At 39.2% G+C, this 26,140-nt stretch overlaps 1 protein-coding gene across 1 annotated transcript; it reads right to left on the bottom strand.

Moving 5' to 3' along the window:
* Positions 1-282: 282 nt before the first annotated feature.
* Positions 283-26,140, bottom strand: sacm1la (SAC1 like phosphatidylinositide phosphatase a). The gene is made up of 20 exons (XM_038724680.1): positions 26,112-26,140; positions 22,560-22,657; positions 20,494-20,568; positions 20,262-20,389; positions 12,223-12,372; positions 10,677-10,736; positions 10,562-10,595; positions 10,237-10,338; positions 8,318-8,403; positions 7,352-7,438; positions 7,193-7,261; positions 7,017-7,096; positions 5,703-5,801; positions 5,483-5,621; positions 4,943-5,012; positions 4,764-4,836; positions 4,549-4,642; positions 4,057-4,149; positions 3,912-3,969; positions 283-3,625 (listed from the first exon to the last, which is right to left on the bottom strand). The coding sequence occupies exons 1-20, from the start codon at positions 26,138-26,140 to the stop codon at positions 3,489-3,491; spliced, it is 1,761 nt and encodes a 586-aa protein (XP_038580608.1). The 3' UTR covers positions 283-3,488.

Below are 26,140 nucleotides of genomic sequence, written 5' to 3'. Positions count from 1 at the left end.
GGCAAAGGGAGGTCACACCAAATACTGATTTGAATTAAAAGTTTTCTTCTGTTCATGTGTTTGTTCCAGTTTCCTCAAAGGAAGCTAAGGGCCTGGTTCCAACTTAATACAATGTGTTGTTGTAGTGCAGTGAAGTTTGCAAGTCATGTTATATCACATACATATCATAACAATTTAGTTGAGCAGGATTTTATGTTATTGGCTCCATTATTATGTTTATAAACAAAACATATTCAAAAAACAGAGAAAAGACATAATCAGATCCAGACACAAATCAACATATACTGTATAACTGTGGAACCTTCAGGCTTCTTTATAACTGCAGCTGTACATGATGGAAAAAATAATGATATTAGGGTACAATGTCCAAACATTCTTCAAAAAAGGTGCTGCTGACTGACTGTTGCTGCTTGTCTAGACAAACACTTCCATCCACAAATGACATCTGTAAATACAAATGTCATTTTAAAATGTACAGACATCACAAGGATATGTCCATGACAGATTTCACCTACACTGCACAAATTACATGAAAGTGAATGTGAGCATTCTAGAGAGTTTGTGAATGAAAATCTTTACTCAAGGCTCACATACTACTGTAGCGTACTAGCAACTCCACAACAACTGAGCATACAACTCCATTTGCTGATACAGACCATAAATGCAGTTGAAAGTCTAGTAAATACCTGAAGTCCTGAAAGATGATTTTAAGTAATCTTGTTCACACAAGTAATCATCTTGTTTGCACAAGTAATGTTTGCACAAGATAATACAGCACATAATGTTTGCAGGAATAATCTGAAACACATAATTGAAAGTTAACACCACATAGGTTGTATGTGAAATCATACACAACAAGAAAGCATGGTGACCAATTCTGCTAAAACTATCAACATGAGAGGAAGGTTTCAAAGCCCATACGGGCAGGTATGTAAGGCAATGATCCAACATTGGATTTGGACTAATTCTCTTCTAGACCCCTGTGAGCGAGCAGGAAACTGAACCAGACTGAGAACAGGTGCACGGTAGACTTCCTGGTTAGTAATATGTTTTTAGCTGAGATCCCAGTTTAATTACTGTAAATAACATCGATACAACAACAGTTTTTGTGGTGTTTCTATAACAGGAAATTTAATGTATTATTTTGTAACATTGGGTGTAGGCCTTTTCCTTTCACCTCAGTCTTATCTTGAGGAACATCCCCTTCTTTGTGTAGAATTTGAAACTGTGGCTTACCCTAGCCGTATCAGAAAAATACACTGTGGCAGACAGCAATGCATGCTGCCATGGAGCAACCCAGGGACACTGAGATGAACAAGCTTGGTTCCACACCTCTGAATAGCTGCTCACATCTCCAATTTGTTCAGAGATTTAAACAGGCCTGATGTAGTTATCAAACCATTATGTGAAGAAACAATGAACTAACCATAGCTTTAGTAGGTGGAATCAAGAACAGGGATGTTATCTTCCTGCATAACTAGCTAGCTAACTAGCAACATCAATGAAAAATAGCTGAAAATTGACCACAGAAATTGCAACAAGTTGACAGACGTGTGCAGCTGTACAGGTTGCTGTAGCTCTATATACAGAAATGGCAACTCTTAAATGGACATTTCTCTGATTGACATAAAATGTTTATTGCAGCCGCTAACGCAGCTTCTGTGTTGACTGAAAAGGACAAAAAAATGACCTTAGAATAAAAGGCATTCAAAACTCAAGAAGTGAACCATTTGTTATTGTTTTCAAGCTAATGAAACCATTAAATCATTAACCAAGGATAAAGGTCTTAAAGACTTGAATATTATCACACAATAATTCAGTTTCTTTAGATAATGAAGTTATCACCACAAAAAAACAGTATGTTGACTGGAGATAGAAAGAAGTGTTAGTTGTGAGCTCAAGATATCATGTGGCAAAAAACATCCAGGCAATGTCCTTTTCAGTCAACAGCAAAGCTGTTAGTGGTTTCTTGGAGTAGCTTTTCATTGATGTAGCCAAGTAGCCAACGTAGACCTGTAGGTAGATGCCTTCCTCATTCTTAATCCTCCCTACAAAGCTCTAAATTGGTCAGTTTGTTTCTCCCGTGGTCTCAACACCAAACCTATTTCAATCACTGTAGGAATTAGGCTGAGAAAACCACAGACTGAGTACTAACACTCAGTACAAATGACTGATAGCGGTATGCAGGCAGCACATTTCATCGTTCTCCAAAGTGCAAAATCACTATACTCTCCTACGTTAGCGCACTAGGAAGACAAATTGTTCACTCCAGTTATACACAGATTAGCCAAATATTTATATTTCATATGCAAGTTTGTAAGGCTTATTACATTCAAAACTCAACAGGTACATACTGTATAGAGTGCTCTCTTCATCACTATGTGCATGTTTAAGTTCCATATATTTGAGTGTGACTGTTTAGGGTTAATTGACATCAATGCCCTGTTTGGGACGAATACAACTACGTTCAGTATCTTAAAAGCTGCACTAATCAATCTGTTTATATTAATAATGGATTACATGACTATGCGTAATGTGGAAGTGGTCATTTGTTGTGACAAACCCACAGAGAATTATCATCAGCTCTGAAGTGCTACAGAGCTTTTTAGTGTCTTTCAGCTCATTGTTTAAGCTAATATCATTTCCAGCAGCAGGCAGCTGTTGGCAGTAAAAAAGCTCCGATACCCTCCGGTACACTACCCGCCCAACACCAGATGAACAACTTTATATGGTGAGATTATGTCAGATATCTTGTTTTCAGCTTGCAGCAGTTCTCACAAGTTGTCAAAAAAGTGAATGCAGCTTTAAAGCCCCTAGCTACCCATAGTCCAGCCACACAGGTGTTTTAACATGTACAAACTCCACTTGAAATCTCCCCCATGCTTCTGTTGGTTTTGTTGTACCTGTACCAGGGCTGGATATCTCACAACCTTTATCATTTTGTATTAGTATAGAGTTTGGTGACATCACCTAATTTCCAGCACAGAAAGACCTGATTTGAGGTCTGATCAGCCAGAGGAATTTAAAATACCTGTGTGGGTGTGCGGGACTAAAATGTGTTTAATGAAGCACAATGGGAAAATGCTTGTTGTAACATTTTTTATGAAAGAGAAATTAATTCTAAGAATGTTAAAGAGATAAGAACAGTAGTAACAGTAGTGCTATTGTATAGAAATTTAATTTGTTGTGGATAGAATACTGAGACAACACAGACCCTCGGTGTAACTGACAACATAACACCAACAAAACCAACATATAAGCAAAACTAACCTAAAGATACAGTATGAGGAAAGTAGGAAAGAAATGGAAACCATGTAAAGGAGTGTGTGCATTACAACTGAAGAAGGTCAAATATGTCCAAAGGCGGCAGAGGGCAGGCAGCAGATCTGTGTAGAGTGCAGACCTGGGGAAGAAGATGGTGAGGATGACGAGGTATATGAGCCTGCTGGGTGCAGCTAATCCTCACATACACCCACACACACGCACACTCAGTCCATCTTCTCCTTGTGAACCAGTTTGGGGGCGTCCACAAAGTCTTGGCCATTAAACAGGATGATAGTGGCTGTAATCGCACTAGCAGCCCCCCAGAACATCACATAAGCCAGGGTCTCTGTCCACGTGTCGCCTGGAAGACAAAGAGAAGTCATTTATGCTGTGTTTCAAAACCACAGTGAGAACTCGTCACCTGAAGCTCTTTAGCTAAAGGCCATCTGAAATGTTTCAGCCGCAGGTTTTATTCGTCCATCTCACTGATGGAACAGATTCACTTCTATTTTAATCAATACAGCTGCAGCGTAGCCCCTTGCGTTTCACTCGTGATATTCACACATAACTGCAAACCGAACATGTTTTTTTTTGTTCACAGAAAAAGATTTCAGCAGTGCTGGGTGAACCAACAGAGAACAACTTACCAGCCATGAGGAGACAGACGATGCACATGGAAAATGCCACCAGCATAATGATGGGCAGCTGCAAAAGGAACAGGATTCCAAGAATTAAACTAACAGTCACATTCACTGCTGTTGCTGGTAACAGGAAAAATACTCAAGTACTGACCGTAAGGAATTTCCAGTCCTTCTGCACTCGAAGAGGAGTGGGTCCATCTGACTCATCGACAGCAAAGTTACCCAGAAACAGGTCAATGGAATCCTGAAAACAACAAAAGCACGTGTTAAACATGAAATGCTACAGGAGTAAAGCTTTGAGCTTACAGCGTGGCATGAGCAGGAGATGTACACAAGTAATTATGTGGAATTTCATGCTAGTCTTCATTGTCAATAGGTAGTCAACTTGAACTCCTGATTGCAATCTTCTCAAGAATCTTTTACTATAGAGGATGTGTGTAGTTATCAGACCATTATATGCAGTTACTGTGTGTGCATTTATTAGATGTGCTGATATCTTATTCTCTTCACTGCCAAATTCAAGGAAGCTTTGTGTTCAGTTTAGCATACTGCAGAGTTCTCTAAACACACCATGACTGGGCATTAAGATTGAAACTGTGGATTTTTCTGGCACTGTACTCAAAGCATGTCATAGACATCATACCTGTCTGAACCCATCAGAGAAGTTGTTTTTGTAGTAGCGGATCATGGAGTTCCAGCCATCCATCAGAAGCCCCCACCTGGTCCTCTTCCCCGTCCTGATGGTAAAATTAACTTTAATTAGACAGCACCCCTGATAATAATACTGCAGTGGGACTCCAGAAAACAACACACATATTAGTCAACTGGTGTGTGGTATAGGATGTTACAGCACTGTACCTTGTGAAGTCTGTTTTCAAGGCTCCAGTTCCTGCGTACTGTACAGCGCATGCATTGGCATTGTCAGCCCATGCTGGTTAGGGATCACACGCAGAGAACAGTGAGGGCACACTCAGAGGCTACACTTTCTACTAATGACAAAGCACAACTAACAATCCATCACACGCACAGGATATTACCGTTCTTGTAGATTTTCTCAAACTCAGCCTGCTCTTCAATCCGCTGACCCACATTCAGAACCCCCATCCTCTGTGGACACACAGACACAGTACATATACTGACCAATAAGATTCCAGCCTCTCAATGTGAGCAAAATGTGAAATTCCATAAGTTATCATTAAGTTAACAGTATTATGGCAGACAAGGTCTCTCTACTGTTTATGCAGATGGATTTTGCTCAGTTAAGTTTAATGTTGCGTCTTTTCAGCTTTTAGTTTTTAAGTTTACGAGTGTCACTCCATCCACCAATGAAGAAACAATCAATTTCCGAGGTAAAGAATCTTTGAAACTTAATGTTTAACACAAAAAATAACAGCTATAGTGACCTGTGGACAGAGAACTGAGTGGACCTGTGTTTGGACTGTTTTGTCAAAAAATGTGTAAACTGGATTAACACTTAACTGTGTGACACATATACATATATATATATATATCACATACATACATTATTTTGCTATAGGCTTTGCTAAGAGGCTTAGCAGTAGTGGGGTTAAAAATACCTGAAGCTGAGACTGTAGGGAGCGTCGGGCCAGCAGGCTCTGGATGACGTTGGTCCTGTCCAGGCAGTCCATGCAGTTACTGCGGAAGACTCCTCTCTGCTGAGCCACTGTCTTCCCCTCTGAGTTCATCATGAAGTAACTACATCCAGAAAAAAAGTCTGAATACTTTTTCCCAGTACACAACTAGATATTAGCCCAGAGCAGCTGCTGGTTAAGTTACCTGTATTCATCTTGTGTCTCAGCGACAGCATCCACTAAGATCTGGAGACGGTCCCATCTCATGTGGCTGCACTCCTTGTGGAAGTCGAAGGCTATGTAACTGAAGACACAGGAGACAATGTCACTGTGTGAAAGTCCTATAATAAGATTAGGAGGAGATGTCCTGATCAAGTCCCCTTTCAGTCGGTTCACTAAGTACAACACATATAGCATGGCCTGACTGAAGACAGCTCTCTTCATGCCTTTAAGGCAGATGGCCTGTGGTAACGCCTGCACATATATTCATCCGTCATCACGGTCATCCCTCACTTCTTCCGCTCTTCTCCTCTATCAAATTGGCCTAGCTAGCTACAGCTAAGCAGCTCCGTTTCTTCAGTAGGCACCCTGCCACCCTTTGCAAAACTAGGACCAGCATGAGGAATGACGCAAGACTCGTGCATTTTGTTTGCATGACTCCTTCCTCTCTGAGTTGACTCATGCTGGAGAGGGACAGGACCGTTTATTTGGATGAGCCAATTTCTGCTGAGGGTTCATTTGGGTAGTGGCTCACCGAGGAAGAAGCAGCATCATTCCCAGACGTGATGTGAGAGCCAAACCACCCCAAGTGCTACCATTCAGTACCATTCCAGTCGAAAAAGGCATTGCCTTGCCCCGTCTACCAAGCACAACCCACCCATTCACACAAATGTTGAAAACCTCTTACTTTTGACGGTCCAAAGCTCCTGAGCTAGCAGTGTAAACTCACACCTTGTGTTACAAGAGAAAAGGTCTGTGCTGCGTCCCCTCTAGAGACGGCAAACTAATTTTTGTATTCAATAAAGAGGGGAAAAAGCTGTTGTAAACTAGATTTCCTTCCATTTCAGCGGTAAAATCAAACGCACTTTGGTTTTGTAGTTGCTGTACATGACAACTATAAGTCACACATTTTGAGGCGCATAGAGCCGTGTTCACCAACGCAGACTTCCAATTGCTATTTTAAAACTATATTAAAACATCAATTGACAACAAAAAAAAAAAATTGTTTTCTTTAGAGATTATTTTTTTTATCTCTCACTGTCTGTCTGCTAGGGCAGAGCCAACACAGCTTAAAAAAGGGTCTGGAGTAACAGTTATTCTTCCAATAATACAGTAAAAATAAGAAAGCAGTACTTCCAAAATAGGGTCAGGGGTCAGAGAAATGTGATGACTGACCTGCTGTATGTATACATGGTACAGTAACCAGGTTAGTGCATGTAAACGCAGTCCCGGTTACTGCACAGGATGACACTCATGAATGTGAAAATAAAAAGTGGAGAAAGCATTGAGTGACACTTACTTGAGCATACCATTGTTCATCCCAGAAACCATTTTGGCAAAGGCCTGTTCTAGTGGCTTCTCTGAGCCCTTCTGATTCACCTGAAAACAAGTAAACACAAACTGGCCTCATAAATCTTTTCTTATATTTACTTTTAAACAAATAATGAAAAAATACCTTTAAAATAGTGTCCTCACCAGGTTGAGAATAGTTTGCTTCCCATAGATGAGGAGCTGAGAGTCGAAATGCCTCTGGAAACCATCCATCTATACAAAGTTTTCAAGAGGTTAGCGTCAGATTTTCACACCTATCACTATTTTAAAAAAGCAAACAAACATGAAAACGCCTGCTCTTACGTGATTGGTGGTTTTGCTGATGATAGGTTTAGGTTTGTATTTCAGGTTGGGCCTCTGACTCCAGTAAAAGGGCATGGAGCCTCGTGTCTGGGGATGAAAAAAACAGTTTGTCTTGAAAAGTAATTTCTTTAGTTTAAAGTATCGAACACAGAAAGATGTAGACAAATCCAGGTACAAACATAGACTGTATAAAAGAAGTGGACGTAGTCATCATGACGTCACCCGTTGGTTTGTGGACTTCCGTTTTGAAGCCTCGAGTTTAGCAGTTAGGGCGCCGCCATGTAGAGTTTTTGCGACCAGGAAGTGCCCACAAGTGACCATATTTGGACAAGATGGTGGAGCTAACGGCCGTGTGTGGAGCTAGCTAGCTTGCTTAGCTAGGTGCATTTGTAATTCACGTTAACTGTTATTTTAACAGGGCTGATAACTTTGTCTAGCGAACAACAGTCTTAAAACTAAATGTACTCACCAGAGAAAGTGAACAGCCGACTCCTAATACGTTTTTTTAACAGCGCTGGTGAAATTTACACAGTGCCGTGAGTACGAGTCACACTAGCCTGATTGACAGGTCGCCATGGTAAGGACATGTCAATCATAGATAATCCCACCCTAAAGCATACTCTGCTTTGTGGTCTATTTTCCTCTAAATAGGACCATAATTTACTAAATGAACATCATGCTGTGTTGAAGAAGACTTGAAACTGCGACTGAGACCATAAACTCATTAGGAAAGTGTTTACTGATGTAATAAATCAGATTCATTCAGGGTCATTTTACCATTATTTCTAATGGAACCGGACTTCTTTTTGCAACCGGAAGAGTCCTCCCCTGCTGGCTGTTCAATAGAATGCAGGTTTATGGGACTTCCGCACTGGATTCACGTCTCAGACCGGAAGCTTCTAGCTTTCATACAAATGAGCCACAATTCAAGTATTCAAGTAGTCTTTAACTGGCCCTCATACTTGCCTGAATAAATGAAGCCTTTGCTCCCTCATACAAAACTATCTGCTCAGTCTCCACAAAGTTAGCAGCATGGCCTTCAGAGTCGATGCCTGCGGAGACAGCAGAACAAAAAAAACATCCATAAGCAGTCAGCAGTCAGGCAGACAATGTTACCTTCTGCTACTGTTGATTAGAGCAAGAGAAGCTAAACTAAGCTCACACACTATAAGGCACCGGAATTAAACTAGAACACTTTATGAAAATGTATGGGCCCCTTTGCTCTCCATTAGTCAAGATGCACAGTGCACCCGGAAAGTATTCACAGCGCTTCACTTGGTGCACATTTTGTTATGTTACAGCCTTATTTCTAAATTGTACAAACAATACCCCATAATGACAACGTGAAAGCGTGACAGGTGATGAGCAGTGCCAAAGAGATGAATCTTTGTTTCATCAGACAAGATAATTTTGTTTCTCATGGTCTGAGAGTCCTTTAGGTGCCTTTTGGCAAACTCCAGGTGGGCTGTCATGTGCCTTTTACTGAGATATGGCTTCCATCCGGCCACTCTACAACTACCATACAGCCATGACATTACTACCATGCTTCACAGATGAGCTTGTTTGCTTTGGATCATAAGCAGTTCCTTTCTTTCTCCACACTTTGGCCTTTCCATCACTTTGCTAGAGATTAATCTTGGTCTCATCAGTCCATAAGATTGTGTTCCAGAACTTTTACAGCTCATCTCTGTACTTCAATCTGGCCTTGCGATTCTTCCTGCTGATGAGTGATTTGCATCTTGTGGTTTGGCCTCTATATTTCTGCTCTCTGAGTCTTCTTCCAACAGTGGATTGTGATACCTTCACCCTGCACTGTGGAGGTCATTGATGATGTCACTTACTGATGTTTTAGGGGTTTTCTTCACAGCTCTCACCATATTTCTGTCATCAACTACTGTAGTTTTCCTTGGCTGACCTGTTGGACGTCTGTTGCTCAGTACACTAGTAGTTTCTTTCTTTTTCAGGACATTCCAAATTGTTGTGCTTGCTATGCCCAATGTTTGTCCAATGGCTCTGCTCGATTTTCCTTCTTTTCTCAGCTTGACAGTGGCTTGCTTTTCTCCCATAGACAGCTCTCTGGTCTTCATGTTGGTTTATCCTCTTTAACATGAAATGCAGTCTTTATAGGTTTGAACCAAGGATGAAAACTTAGACTAGTCATGCAGAGCTATTTAATGTTTGGACAATCAACCTAAAAGGCAACACCTGGGCAACAAGAAACATCTGGCAGTCACATGTTCCAATAGTTTTGCTCACTTGAAAAATGGGTGGGTTCAAACAAAGGGTGGTTTGTCCTGAGTTATTTAACACATCTAGATGTGAATACCAGGAAATGAGAGCTGAAATTCTGAACTCTTGTCTCATCTTTTGATCTTAAACCCAAATGTCTTGGGTGAACAACAAAAACAAAGGAATTTGCAATTTACCAATACTTTTGGAGGGGACTGTATGTACATGTGCTTTATGATTTTTAGATATAATAAATTTGCAAGGATTTCAAACAAACTTCTTTCACGTTGTCACTATGGGGTATTGTTTGTAGAATTTTGAGGAAAATAATGAATTGCGTCTCTAAATTGTCCTTAGGTGTGAATGTGAGTGTGAGTGGTTGTTTGTCTATGTGTGGCCCTGCGATGGACTGGCAACCTGTCCAGGATGCACCCTGCCTTTCGCCCAATGTCAGCTGGGATTGGCTCCAGCCCCCCCGCGACCCTGTACACAGGATAAGCGGTTGACGATGGATGGATGGAAAATAAATTGCATCCATTTTGGAATAAGACTGTAATAACAAAATGTCGAAAAAGTGAAGTACTGTGAATTTAGAACACTATTTGATGCAGTAGAACAAAAACGATGATTTTGTGTCATGCATCATGGTTTTTTACCTCTAACGTAGTATCTGACACCGGCACGGAAGCAGCTTCTCCTGGATATGAGGATCCACTCAAAGATTTTCCCATTGATACGACACGGCTTCATGACGATGACTGAACCAGGCGGGTCAAGGAAAGGCATTTGCTCAGGAACTTATCTTAAGGATTTGTATGAATGTGTGTGACTGGTGAATGCAGATGTAGTGTAAAAGCGCTTTGAGTGGTCGAAAAGACTAGAAAGGCGCTATACAAGTACGGAGCATTTACATTTACAAGGATAAGGTAAGACACTCCATGAGAACATTTAAAAATATTAGACATTTAGTAAAAAGGATACATCCATGGACAACAGGAAGTGCAAACTTATGAAGCTATGGAGAAATATTGAAAGTTATTCTAATTAAATTGTACAAAAACATTTACTAGCATGACTGAAAAGCAATTTGTGTTACCTCTGGCTGTGCAGCTAGATCTCTCAGGAGATTTCCATTCCACACAAACCGCTGATCTGCCTGAAAGCAACATGATCCACAGATTGAGTCATCAACACATTATTCACCAGTCACATAAGCAAAGCATATGCAACACTTTTTATAATAATGATTACAGTGATTAAAAATACATATACTATACACACATTATTTATAGATATAAATCTTATCATATGTGAACAATTCTAACAGTATTTTTATGTAAGTTAAGATAATGTCACACAGGATTTTGAGAGACTATGGTGGGTGGATCTCAGACCCCCCAGGGGGAAATTTTTGTAAATTTAACTGAAATGTTAAAGTAGTTAAATGCATTAATCTGAAAGCAAAACAAATAGGCTATATATGTATATTGCACTCCTGTTAAAAATGTTGTGCTTTAGTAAACAATTTGATATACGTATACATAAACGCATTGTTGATACATGGAGATGATGCAGCAAAAAAGTGAACATATTTATTTAATGTTTTTTCAGCAACACTAGATCAAAGATTAGTAAGCAATTTTCCAAACATTAATTGTTTTTTAAAATTTGAATGGACACATGTAACATGTTTTATACTTCCTGTGAATATAATACAATCAATCATGTTTCCATACCGTATATATACTGAACAAAATTATAAACGCAACACTTTGGTTTTTGCCCTCATTCATCATGAGTTGAACTCAAAGATCTAAGACTTTCTCTATGTATCTCACAGGTGTGGCATATCAAGATGCTCATCAGACAGCATGGCTATTGCACAGGTGTGCCTTACGCTGGCCACAATAAAAGTAAACTATACGCTACAACCAACAACATAATGAAAACATTTAAATTATTATATTAGGCCGATTGTAGAAGAATATTTAGAAGGCTATAATCAAAGTTAAAAGCGAATTTTGCGTAATAATGTGTTTCTGCTACTGGAAATAGCTCTCATCCCATCTGCTCTCTGGACCCCCGCCCAAAGTACCAAGGTTAAAGTTTTTGGTAATAATAACTTGGTGTTGTAGTTAGCCTATACTATGAGAATAAAGAAATGGAGCACTCTCTCTCTTTCTGTCACACAGACTTCTTGGCCAATCATCCTTCTGCTGTTCTGCTTGTGTATATCAAATATATAGCTGTAGCTTGTGAAATGACAGCCTGTTAATGTTAATTACTATTGAAGCTTCAAAGCTCAAACCATGACATTCAGGCCAGCACTAGTCTGCACATGGGGTTTGCACACATTAAGGAAAATGCAGAATATTCCCCGATCCCTGGTGAGGTTTGACTGCTAGTGTCTTTGTAGAGTAATTTTGTGCATGTGCTCAACCAGCACATGCAGAAGGACGCACGTGTATGCCACAAATTTTGGGGTGTGCTACAGATGGCCAGCATGACTGAGCACAACCATAAAACCACTTCTGATCAGGGTCTATTTTTGGCATTTCTGACCACAAGTGTTTCTGACCTCTTTATGGTAAGAACATGAACATAGTGTGGACTTCTGTAAGGCAATTTATTGGATGTCTCACCCTCTCCAGCAGACTCATCTCCTGGAAGTCGGGGCTAGTGTTGGCCAGCCGCTGCAGAGTGTGTGTCAGGTCGTAGTGAGTGCAGAAGTAGAAGCCGTCTGTAGTCAGCACATTGTTAATCATGGACAGGAAAGTCTTATTCTCCTGAGACTAGAAGAGGAAAGAAAACAGACTTTTAGTTTTCAGAAAACTGCATACTCATACTGTTTACTGGCACTGCATATGTTAAGGATGGACCTATCAAATGTTACCTCTCTTTAGACCTCAACTCTATCTAGTATCTGCTGATAGAGTACCAATATGATACTCTCTCTCTTTTACCCAGATTTACAATCTGTATATCTCACTGCATGGACCATCTTTTCAAAGTAACATCAAGCCTTTGAGTGCTGTGGCCATTGGTGTCGCCAGGTAATTTTTCCGGGGCTTTAGCCCTGGATGTTTTGACAGTAGCCCCGAATGTAACTCAACAACAGCGACAAAAGTATTTTCCATGTTAATATGCAGTAATCTTCATGATGCAGCCTGTCTCACAGGTCTTCAAAGAGCGGAGACTACTCGCAATAATATTGCTACATTTTGTTTAAAGTTCACGTAATGTGACCCCCCCAGAGAATTTCTCACAGCTTCAGGGCTTGTCTGCGACTTCTGAACTGTCCCCAGCAAAATTGTAATCAATACATTTAAATGTAAATGTTGTCAGTCAGTGTCTTTGCTACACAAATGATTAACAGTTGCACTTTTCAGAGGTGCTGAAGTGAACATTTGTGTGGAATTGTGGTGATATTTCTGTCTGATCACAAGTGTTTTCAGCTTCGGTTTTCTTCCTCTGATGAAGAGCAGCACGCTTGCCTCATCGAGTAGGCTACATGTCAAATTATTTATTTATATTGGCCTAACTGTTTTTTTCAAAAATGGGCCAACGATCAGCCCATAAAGCATCAGGTCTATACTGACATTGGGCTGGCCGAATCACATCTCTTACAGCACTCACTCCCTCACCCTCTGCTGGAGCCGTTTCTTGTGTTGTGACCAAAAAAAACAATAATTCGCCAAATGCGCGAAAATAACCGATATATAGATATGAGCTAAAAAAATAATAAGCTACTGATTACTGCATTACATTATATTATATTTTTATATTCTGAATTGTCACTTGCCACCTAAATCTTTTCCGTCCCTTTATAAAAATAAAGACTTTTCCACCATAAATTGGTGCAGAAAATGTCTCCAGAATTCAGGAAATAAGGTGTTTAATGCTCAAAATCTGAAATGGTGCCATATGCACATTTGAAAGTTGATCTACAGGAGAAACATATCTGACAGCCTTGCTGCATTATATTACACTATAGCACTTTGTAACTTGTTTTTGAAAAGTGCTCTACAAATAAGGATTATTATTATTTTTATTCTTATTTTGAATTGTCACCTGAGACATTTCCTCAATAAATTGGTGCAAAGAAATTCACCAGAATGCAGAAAAGTAAGTGTTTAAAGCCCAAATTTTTCAGGGGGAGGAGCCCCAGACCCCCCAGTTTAATATTTGTTAATTATTATCAATAGCAATTATAAAATTCATAATAAATGTAGGCTATATATGTAATTTACTGTTGCTGTATAGATGTACTTTGGGTAGACGGCACTGGGGGGTGGGGGGTTAAAACATGAAAGATTTCTGTGCTGGGCTAAGCCCCCAAAGTGATTACTTACTAGTAAAATGATAGTTTAAAATTTGGACTGGCAATGAAGCTACTGTTAAAGTCTTACTACCAGTGGGGCTTAAAATGTGTCTTGAAGGTTCTGTAAGAAGAAAGGTCATGAGGTCATAATATCAAAATGATTTATGAGGTATCTAATGACTGCCAGGCATAAAAGTCATTGCAATGTGTTTAATGGACACATTTCATTGGTCAAACACTAATTTCTGAAATTTCGAAAGAAACAACTCTGTAAGATTTCCTATCACATAATTTTAGCCTTTGATTTACATAAAAGGTGTAGAAACACAAGCTAACTACCTGCTTTCAGTGAACATCTCACATAAACATTCAGAGCCGCCTTAACATTTTTATTCATAATTAAATAAACAAATACAATTCTTTTTTATAATACTGTAAAATATTACCAGGACTAACTAGCTCTACGCTGCAATATCACACCAATGCTGCTCCTTCATTTCCATGTCTTCTACATGAATCATCAACTGGTGAGGATGCTGACTTTTTACCTTTAGCATCACATCATGTATGTAGCCATCATGAGCATTAAGACCCTTTTACACATTTCTAGTTTAAAAAAAAGTCAGCTGGAAACATTAAAAAGTAAGACTGCATTTTCAACTAGTACAGCCACTGAAATCTGCCAATGACCGTTTTCATGTTAGCTGACAAGGTTGGAAACATTACCACTGTAAACTGCATTGGGAAGTGCTGGAGTGTTAAGCTTGACAGGTGTAGCAACAGTAATTACGTGGCTTAGTGAAGGGTCTAAGTGAAGGGTCAATTTAGGTCTCTTTCAGATTTTTTAACTTTTGATAGCTTGTGCTTTCAGTCGTAAGTCATTCAGTCATGAATAGGAAACCAACAGGGCTGAGTCTTATGCTTTGTGCATCTCTGCTGAGCTAATAGGATCTGGCTGCTAAACCAGTTAGCACACAGAGTGAAGCCTGACGTTACACCTGCACCGTTCAACTGTTCACACACTGCTTTCAAATACTCCCCTCCACAGATCAGCTCTATGCCGTCCTGTTTGACCAGAGATTATACTTACAGACTAGTTTGTATTTGCTACTAACATACAAAAAACACTAGTATTTGTAATAAAAAAGAAAGAAAGTAATATCTGCTTGATAAAGCCACACAGTCTAATCTACTACAACCAACAGTGTGTTTTCTATTATACTTTCTACCCTTCATACTGTATTTTACCATGTGGCGCATAGCTTTAAGCCAAGGCTGCTCTTTCAATTAGTATACTAAGAACAGAGGCAGAAGCAGATTAATAATGCACTGCCTGCTCCACTGAAATTAGATAGCACAGTGTGATTCCAGACTGCAAAGAATGACTGATCCTGAAACATGAGGTCTCACTCAGAGAGACACCCATGCAAGTTGTCTAATTTCCATAGCACTCAACAGAAAGAGCGCGATAGTATACTGAATTACAGTACTACTAACAGTAGGGGTAGCCGTGGACTGGGTTGAGGACATCATTTGAAAATTTAAGTTCAATTTTGACTGCTCGTTGTCAAAAATGATAAACTGATGTAATATGAGTGAATAGGAGTACACTGGGTGCTTAGTCAGTCAATCAAGCTGATTCTGTAGTTATTTGCACCAAATGAGAGCAAAAGACCTGGGACATCCAGCTGTCTCTGGACAGAGCTGGGGTTAGGAATTCATACAGTCTTATCATTTGATTCCTTGAAGACCCCTTGTTATAAGGGAGTTCTTGATGGCGACTATTTATACATTTTCAACTGTCAGCTGTAAACAACAAATATACAAGTTTATTTATCCTTATGTAAATTAATGTTAGATAACAAACCAGTAACTTTGATTAATGTAAATATCTCCCCATAGGAGGAACAATAATTTATCATTGTCATTACTCTACTGACACATTACTTTATTTGTTTGCATTAAGTAAAGGATTTCTGATAGCAGCGAGGGGTTTTAATATAGTCCCAGATGCCAAAGTAGATTTTCAGAGTCATAGGTCTCCCTATGATTAAAGAGTAGCAATCATTTTGAGAAAAGCCCAGGAGGAATTTGGAATTATTGATGTGTGGAGAACTTTGCACTCTGGTGAAAAGGATTATAGTTATAGTATATTTACTCAAAATATTACTCTATTCAAGACTGTGTTCAGTAAAGATCTAACATAAAATTTAAGGCTGTCAAATCCATCAGATAACTTTATCTAATCATTTTATGACCCTACAAAAGTCATAAAAAAAAAAAGAATATTAAGCAGGATACTCATTCAATTCAATTCAATTACAATTTCAAAAATAAAATAAGATCCATCATTACAGATTATATTTTAAATAATGACAATAGTGACATCAATCCCTGTAATTATGGGAAAGACTTTTGGATTATATAAAAAAAAAAAAAAAACACAAAAGACCACAAAAAGACTTCAGAAAGAACTTAATTAACTAGACAATTTCTGGAAAAATTGCGGTGTGAATGCTGGCTGTTGAAGGCCGACGCTAACCTGGATTGCTAACCTTAAACTTTGTATCATTTTGAATGATTCAAAGGGTTACAGCCCCAGAATGCAAGCTCTCATTTCAGCCAGAGAGACAGGTGGACTATAAGACTGTGAGAGGGACTGTGGGACAGAGACACAGGGGGACTATAAGACTGTGAGAAGGACTGTGGGACAGAGACACAGGGGGACTATAAGACTGTGAGAAGGACTGTGGGACAGAGACACAGGGGGACTATAAGACTGTGAGAAGGACTGTGAGACAGAGACACAGGTGGACTATAAGACTGAGACTGTGAGATACAGAGACCCAACTGTTCCCAATGAAGAGAACTGTGTGTGTGTGTGTGTGTGTGTGTGTGTGTGTGTGTGTGTGTGTCTCTCTCTCTTTGTCTCTCTCTTTGTGTGTTAGTTGTAGTACCCGGTAGTACTAGTAGTAATTAATGCAGTAGTGGTGGTTGTAGTAGCAGATGCAGTACTCTGGATGCAGTACACTTAACTTCATACAAGAAATAGCTTAACGTCTGTCCACCAATCAGAACACAGGACCAAGTATGTATGTATGTATGTATGTATGTATGTATGTATGTATGTATGTATGTATGTATGTGTGTTAGTGAGTGAGTGAGAATGTGTTATTAACATCACCTGGGCAACCAGCACAATATGAACAATATGATGTTTTTGTTTGGATAAAGTTGAAAAAAGTGACCACTTTGGCGAGTTGAAAAACTGGTACGTCACTCTTGTCCTTTGGAAGGACACAGAGACAAATCTATAACTCCGAGGGATTTAAAAAGCCCATGTGAGGAACCACAACAAAATTTACTAAATTTCTTTACCATTTTATTGTACTGTTAAAATTGTGGTCAAGCCAGCGAGTTAAAGAGAAAATTCTAAGAAGATTTTCTGAGCCATAAAATATATCAAAATACTGAATACATCATTAATAGATTAACTTCTTGTGACCAATTTACAGTTTAAATCAAGTCTGTAATGGCTGAAAATATGCTGAGCTGCTGAGCTTTCAAAGTAGAGTAGGTATGAGGAGGATTTCGACAGTCTCTCCATTCACTTACAATGGGAGAATTTTCCAGGAAAACCTTGAATATTTTGAAAAGTATTCAAGGTATCAATGACAAAAGTAATAGCACCCCATTCCTCATTGAGCCGGACAACTTGGAGTTTGAACGAGTTTGAGTTTTTACGTCAAAAGCTGTGGGACTAGTTGAAGGACAAAAAAACGTGACGGAAGAATAATAAAGGTTAGCAATACATAGCATGCGAATGGTTGCAGCATTTACACCCAATTAATTAAAGCTGCAGCGTGCAAGAGGAGGGGGGCTGCGCAGTGTGTGCACGAGCAGTGACACTGCATTAAAGCGTTAGAAAGGAGAATTACTCCTCCTGGCTCTGATTGCCTCGGGACTGGTGGATTCTTGCAAATGGTATTAGAAGCAGTAGGAAGAGCCTCATTTTTGCACAGATTAGCTGTCTCACACACTTTTGCACATATAACATTTACATTCATTAATTTAGTGTAATGTAATTTTATCCAAAGCGACTTACAATTGCTATACATGTCAGAGGTCGTACGCCTCTGGAGCAACTAGGAGTTAAGTGTCTTTCTCAGGGACACAATGGCGGGGGGGGGTCCCAGTGGGGGATTGAACCCGGGTCTCTCACACCAAAGGCATGTATCTTATCCATTGCGCCATCACCAAACAACACAAAAAGTTATTTTTAAAAGAATTCCCTTCTGCAGCTTTAATGATAGATTCACACACGCTGGGGGAGGCACCATTACATTCAAAGTCAATGCAAAGATGTGGAAAAATCCTGCCGAGCAGTGCGCTGGTTGCGCTGGAGACAATGCAAATCCACAGTCGTTACTTGGATTTTTTGGGATAAAAACGTTGATTAATCTTTACCTGTGCTTCTTAGCAGCGAGCTGCAGTGTTTCCAGCCCCACTGTTCTACTTGTAGCTGCCAGTGCTCTGTGGGAATACTTCATATAAATACAGACCGGACACAACAGAAGACTGCTTGGAGAAAAGTAAGGGAGGAAGTTGAACTACTTGCTAAGTTCAGAAAATATGTATACTTGATTCCAGCCATCATTGTACTTTGTAGTACAGCTGTAGTAATGGCAGGTTGTGTTTATTTGCAATTTTGCGTTGTGTGTGAACACTTGTGAGAGTAGTGAAGTGGTCAAACTCACAGTATGAAAGCGATGCGAATTTAAAAAGTGTGTGAAACCAGCATTAGGAACAAAAGGGACCAAATATTATATTATTTATATTAATATCAAACAAAGTATTATGACAGTGGGAATATAAAAAAATGGAAAGTCTAGTTCATAGATTTATAAAATTCAAGCACAATGACATGTATCCACAATTATATGTAAATAAATAATAAACATATATAGTAACCAAGAAATTGAACAAGACTGCAAATTATTATAGACAACGCTATGATAGGGATAGGAAACGGCTCTCTAAAGAACAAATACATTTTTTTTTTTATTCCACTAACTTTTTATATGTCAAGACCTTCCTGAGACCATATGTTACCATATGCCATCCTGGAGCTAATGTCCCATGGAAGGAATGCATGCAGACCTAATCAGAGACTGCCACAGAGGCTGGAGGGCATCACAGGAGGAGAGCCATCCGCAACAGCATAGGGCTGCAGAGAAAGCCTCCAGGTGGCTCTGGATACAGAGAGTGGATCCGTGGTAGAATCCTGCCAGGGCACAAGCTGAGGCCTCATAAACCTCAGCTGGGTCATCTGGGTGAAGGAGTCTGATATTGCGAGACCTGAAACACCTGGTGAGCCCAGTGTACATCACTGATGATGCCCTAGCTAAGCATCAGATTATGTACCTTAGTCACTATTTACTTAAAGAGAACAGTTAAAATATGCTGAACTGGAGGTTACAAACCCAGTACACACATAATTAAAACATTAAATTTTTGTAATTTTTTTTAAATCCGTTTGTTTTTCCCTTGATCATCCACTTCCTAAATTTAACTGGATGATGATTTTATTTTTGAGTTGAGTGCATGTGACATCATTTAAGCTTTTGGTTAATGTTTTGCTCATGAATAGTTTCTACTGCCAAACGTTTGCTATTCTGAGCCATGGACTCCTACCCATTAAATTATTTTACAAGAGAGATTTTCTGTATTTTGTGTTTTGTGTCTGTGCTCTTCTTACTGCTTTTAAGTGAGTAACATGGTTGGAAAAATGTGCTGTAATATATTTCTGCTGAGGATTTAGCAACATCTGAATCAAAATGTAATGTGAGTTGTGTGGTTGTTTGCTTCTGTCGTTGTTTGCAAATCAGTCAAATCTGATCAAACCACACCAACCAACTACATAGTCCTGGATGAAACAGATTAGAGTGTTTGATAGTAACATGCAAACATTTTGGGAAATACTCTTGTCTCACACAGAGTCAGAAAAAAATCAGTTCATTAGATTTTGTCCAGTACAAAGACTGGTCCGAAAAAAGTCTAGACGCACAGGAAAACTAGCAGTAAGTAAGGCAGCTCTAGAATTGTTCAAATGTATGGTTTTTTTCACTTTTGAGAGGGCTAGGACATTGAAGATCATTTTTGAAATACCACTGACTTGAGGTTGTAAATAAACCACTACTTATTCCATGTGTGGGAAATATTTCTATTAGTAAACTCATCCCCACCATTATTTAATTTGGCAAATGTATGGTGAATCTGCAGCTAATTTTACAGTGTTAATGTACTTGCTTAATTGCTAAGTGTATTTTTTATTCATTGGTATTAAATGGTCTTACTGACCTGGATCTCTGAGAGATGCAGCACTGTCTTCTTATAAGAGATGACATCAAAATCCACAGCCTTCCACACAGCGTGGCCCAGGAGGCTGCCCACATTCCTCTTCCTGGTGATAACAATCAGGTACATTCCTGTGTGGTGTAAGTGGTCAGTCACAGCTATTTTATTGTACAGGCTTCAAAGACATGCTCATCAGAGCACTGACAACACAATGCTGGATCACCACAGAACCTACCTGCTACCAAGCGAATGGTTCCCATGATACCACATATAGGCCTGGTGACCGCTGAGGGAGGAACATCTTTTTTACCTGTGAAAGCACCACAATGGTTAACAAATTAGATGCTTTATAAAACGAGCAACACTTTAACTTTTTATTTAATCTGGATTCTCAACTGCCAGCTATGGGCTTCAGCTATTAAATGTAAAGCCAGTGTTTCCCATAAGTTCATTTATTTGTGGTGGCCCGCCACAATATCAGCGCTGACCGCCACATATTGATTTTCGATTTTTTTTATTTTTTACTAGGCCTATTTACAATCGCATTTGATTGCAGAGCACCGTAGCGCATTCGCGCAGCACATCCTCTCGCTCGTCCCTCTCTAACCCTAACATAAACCCCTAACCCGAATTTGAAAAGCCCTTCCACCAATATGTCTGGGCTGCAGTGCGTCAGGATTCATTGGATGACCCAGGTACTAATCTGGTGAATTGTTTTAAGTGACATAAATGGTACACTGAAAGATTTACTTAATAAAATAGTGTTATATTTTCCATAACAGCAAGCAGCGCATCACAGGCAACAAACATGTGATAACATATGAAACTATACACTTGAAAACGGCATCAATTTAAATGTAATTTGTCCTCCTGTTCACCTTACCTCACCTTATAAAAATACACTGCATTGCATGCAAGTATTAATTATTATGATTCTTGATTAAACTGTACAACATATTTGAGGTGTTCTTTTGCAGAAACAGATATCTCTGTTTGTGGTCATTATCCTAAATCTGGTTCTTTTTGTGCGCCGCAAATGATCTTAAATTATGTTTTATTTGCATACTTCAGGGAAAATCATCAAACAGTGTTTTTTTATTCAGAAAAGGCTTTAAGCCTATAATACTCAGAGGTAAGATTTATTTTACACAATAGTAGGCCTATTCATTTCAAACCGTTTCATCCTTCTGCCATATGAGTCGCCTCCTCTTTATGTCCGTACGCAAGGTTTACTTACAGGACGCAAATTCTCCCGTCAAGTTTGTTTTTTTTATAGATCACAACCTTTGCTTGGGAAGTGGCGTACGCACGTTTCCAGCCCTGTTTTGTACGTACACACCGTTTATAAATGAGACCCATGGGCCGTGCACATCCCATGTCAGTTAGTGATGTATTCAGTCAGGATAAGTTTCCTTAAGAAATCCAGCTGTTTCTGGGCTTTCTTCACCAGTGTGAAAATGTGAGATTTATAGAACTTTCTTTTTATAGAACTGGAACTTAGAATAGAATATGAAAGTTCAACGGTTGAGAAAATGTAGCTCCAGAGGCCATGGCTGTCTGACGGCAACGTGAACCACTGAAAATGTTAAAACTGAAAATGTTGAACTGAAATTGATCATTTTCAGTGAGCCTTCTTTTAGGCGGCTAAAACCCATTAGCTGCTGACCCTGTCATAGCAGTACATTGCTTAGCTTCAGTGCCCATACAACTCTTTCAACCCAACTATCCTTTTACACTTTCCTGTGGAATAGAATAAATATACCTCTGCCAGACCACTAAAGCCATTTTAGCAGCACATAGAGCATTTCTTGCATCATCTAATCAGACTTAAAGAATTAATATCGGCTAATGATCCTTGGCAGATCGTTTGGCGCAGCCTTGGTAGTAAGGCTCAGAATGTCCCACCAAATAACCTTATATATCACTGAAGTACTGAAACTGTCCTCTGTCCATTTAAAAATATATTCACTGTGTGTTGAAAACCTGTGGTCATAAAAGCAAAAGACCCTCCTAGAACGTACAGTAGCCCTCACAAGGCAATTGATGGCTAGCTGCAAGGTACAATTTTTGGATATTTCTGATTCTGAGAATAGAAATATATGGCATACCTGCCTCTCTAATACATGTAGACAAAAAACAAAGCTCAAGGCCTGAGGTTCAAAAGGTGGTCAACTGTAACTTGAACAGTTGTGTCTTTGTAAATAACATCTCTCTCTATGTTTCTCTGCAAACCGCTAAAAGTAAAGTCTATATGTGGGGAAAAACTGCTGATTGCACATCAATCAATTCTAGATTTTCTACCTGTGAGGGTCATCTCATTTGAGACCCTGTCAATTGCCAGCACAGCATCAGCCCCCTCATCGCAGGCCTCAATGAAGAACTTCTCTGGGGTTGTGTGCCTGGGAGAGAACAAGGGAGATGTTAAGAGTTTTCCATCCAGGGGTAAGATAATGTTTCGTCAGGTTTACCAAACATCCCAATGTGCTATGGAAAAGGATTTGGAATGATAATGTTCTCCTCCACAACTGTAAATGGAGAGTACAGAATATATTTCCTCATTGTTAGACATTTCCCTGTTTTATAATCTGTTCTCACTTTGCTGTTAATGCAAACTAAACACTTCCTTCAGGCTTATCTGTTGTCTTGATAAAGTCACTATAAGGTACATTTCCCTCGCACCTCAGTACATCAACAGAGTGACATAAACAAACAAAAGTGCTCTGATGCTAGCAAGGCTAATTTGCAAACCTAAATCGTGTTTATTTCAGTTGCCTGTTTTGTTAATGATTGATTCAAATGAAATCCACTTTTGCTGGGGTGGGGGTCCATGAACTTTTTATGGCTTCCTTAAGGGAGGTGTGACAATAAGTTCGGGAACCACTGGGTTAAGCAGAGGTTGGAAGTTGGTCTGATACATCTTTTGAAGCACAGGGTTAATACACATACCTAAGTAAACAAAACCTTGCATTGCCCATCTGAAGAGTGACAAACCAGGGGGTGGAGCGTAACTTGCTTGACCCAATTTCATCACCTCAGATTTATTAAAATGTATTTCGTAACCAGAGAATTGGCTAAATTGATTAACAACATCAAGAATTGAAGCAGTAGATATCTCTAGCTGTGTGACAAACAATAAAACATTGTCCGTATACAACCACATCTTATGTTGCTTTTGATTTATTGGTAAATTTCTATGGGCTTCCGCCAGCAGCCCAATCGCAAATAATAAAGGCAATTTCTTCCCCTAGCTCTTCTGCAGGATAGCCTGCATATACTGCTCCAACGCACAGAAAATACAGCATCTCTGTATCAATTGAATAGAAAGAGGAGTGTTTGTATTTTTGACGGTATTGAAAGTCCTACCGTCAGGATTTCTAAATACCCTGACATAACATAATACCGTCCAAGCCTACAGAGCAGGCACATACAAGGAGGGAGAAACAAAGGTGTATGAGGGTGTCTGTAGGGAAAAGCAAGGTGAGAGTTTGTGAAAGTACTTTGTGAGTAAACACTATAGGTGGAAAATTAAGTAGAATATGTAGAATTAAAATGTTGAGATAAAGTAAAGTTACGAAAACATTTGTGTATGCTGTCACTTATAGTTCTTTGAAAGACATTGTGGTTATATGGTAGGCACCTTGACCACTACGGCTCCCAAGACCCACCTTTCCTATAAAGCCACTTGATTCCGTATTTTAAATGGACCAGAGATCATGCAGCTTGAGAAATACACAGCTTTAAATCCCTTCAGCAGAAAAATGTGACCTCCTGTTTAGTGACGTTTCAGGGTGATACTGTCAAAGACTCAGCTCCTGTAGTGACACAACCACACAAACACTCTATTGTTGGCCTTCCATAATCAAGACCACACTAAACATGCCAGTGCTACACCAGCACCAAGTAGTATTACTGAGACACGAACTGTTTAAGGACCACACCAAACTTGCATTTTTTTTTTACTTATTTACTACAAACCATGTGTTTGTATTAAGTAAGTTAAAAAAATGCATTTGACAATTTTGTTTCCAATTTTTGGATGGGTTCTAGTGCTGCTCTTGGTGGGAATGGTTGGGTTTCTGTAAATAATACCACAGAGTACAGTCTAGACCTGCTCTTTTATGATAAACGCTCTGAGATAACTGTTGTTGTAATTTGGCGCTATATAAATAAGATTGAACTGAATTGAATAGGTTCTTCCTACATTTCAAGAAACCACTGATTTATATTAATTTCAGTTTAACATAAAAAACATCTTGCAGAGACTTTGTTTTAGTTAGATGATCCTAATCCATCACAGAGAACATCATGATTTTATTGTTGTGGTAGTGTGGACCGATTAACAATTAAGCATCATGTAATAATATCTAAATATTTGATTTGTATATTAAATTTGAAAATAATAATAATTAATATACGTAATGTTCACAGGGACAATCAAGGTTCAAGACTTCTCAAAATGATGACCACACCATAACAAATGAGTAGAAGTAAATGGCTGCCTGGGATGTTGAGAATCTATTTGAAAGGCAAAAATATTAGTATGGTAATGATTCCAATGGTTCCAAAACTCTGGTTCAGAACCCCCTACACAGTCGCAAGCTAAATCTGAGGAATCACAAGATGACTAATATGATATTAAACATATTTCTGCTACACAAATCATCTATTCTCTATATTTATCTTTCTATTGTGAAACACTGGAAAGTTCGACCTCTACAAAGTATTCCAATGAAACAAAGGGAATGATAATCTTAGGTTAAACTTGTTGCAACTAATGTACTACTAGTGACATGGGGTAGTGAGTACACGTTCTTGAACTTGCCCTTTCATACCTCACTGTAGCCAGGATTAAGATTAACTCTGAGGTTATGAGTTTATATTTTTACTTCTCATTTTATATTAAATTAATTATTAAATTTTGTTTTCTGTAAATATTATCTCCTCACACAATGGTCTAAATGCTGTTTCAAAGCCTTCTCCACAATGATGTATCAGGTGGAGAGATGCAAACCCCCTCTATTTAAATTTATATTGGGGCATAGAGAAGAGCCTTTAAACTCACCATGTGTAATGTATGTAACTGTGACAGGTAACAGGTAACATGCAAAACGGTGATGTGATCCTTAAAGTGATCTGTTTAAACGCCGAGGTACACTCCAAGTTAGCACTGACGGCCCAGCACACACTACAGGTTGTAGAGTGTAGCTGGGTAGTTCGCACTTTGAATGAGGTGACTTGTTTGAACAAGGGCGTGTCTGGAAAAGTACAGAAGATCTATCAACGTTCAGTCAAGTTACAGACGGCAATACGGCATCGTTACATTTCACCAAACGTCAGTATTCGGTTCACAGTCAGCTGACTGGTATTCGTTAGTCACGAGAGTGAATAAACCATTCTTGTTTAAAATAAACGTCATAAAACGACTGCCACCCCTGAATGAAACTGACAATAATAGACCCTGATAATGTTATACAATTAACGACAACCCCATAGCGTAAAACAACCATTTGCTGCTAGCTGCCTTACGTTAACGTAACTAACTTTCTGCCCCATTATCCGCACTGAGGCAGATAAAGACACGGGGCATTTGGCAGCCATACACACCTCCTGCAAAGTCTCTATAATAATGCCAACATATGTTGTTCATAATGAATGAGTGTTGAGAAACTTAACAGATTCCTGTTCTACCAGCCGAGCCTGTCAACGAACTTCAGCCGCTGGGTCATCTAACGCTACCTCTTAACTCCAGCTGCTGTTTCAACTCAGCCATCAGCTTCGCATCCTGTTTGCATTTTGAAAGACTTGGAAATAAGAAGAGTTTTTTAAACGATTAACTATAGTATATGTACTTACAAATTGTATCTCTCGTAGGCGGTCGCCAT

Source organism: Micropterus salmoides, unplaced genomic scaffold, assembly GCF_014851395.1.
Source record: "Micropterus salmoides isolate LMB-PRFRI ecotype aquatic unplaced genomic scaffold, ASM1485139v1 Ms_hic_scaffold_17, whole genome shotgun sequence".
NCBI lineage: Eukaryota > Metazoa > Chordata > Actinopteri > Centrarchiformes > Centrarchidae > Micropterus > Micropterus salmoides.
Note: the sequence above shows the minus strand (reverse complement) of the source record. Positions and strands in the feature narration are given on the sequence as shown.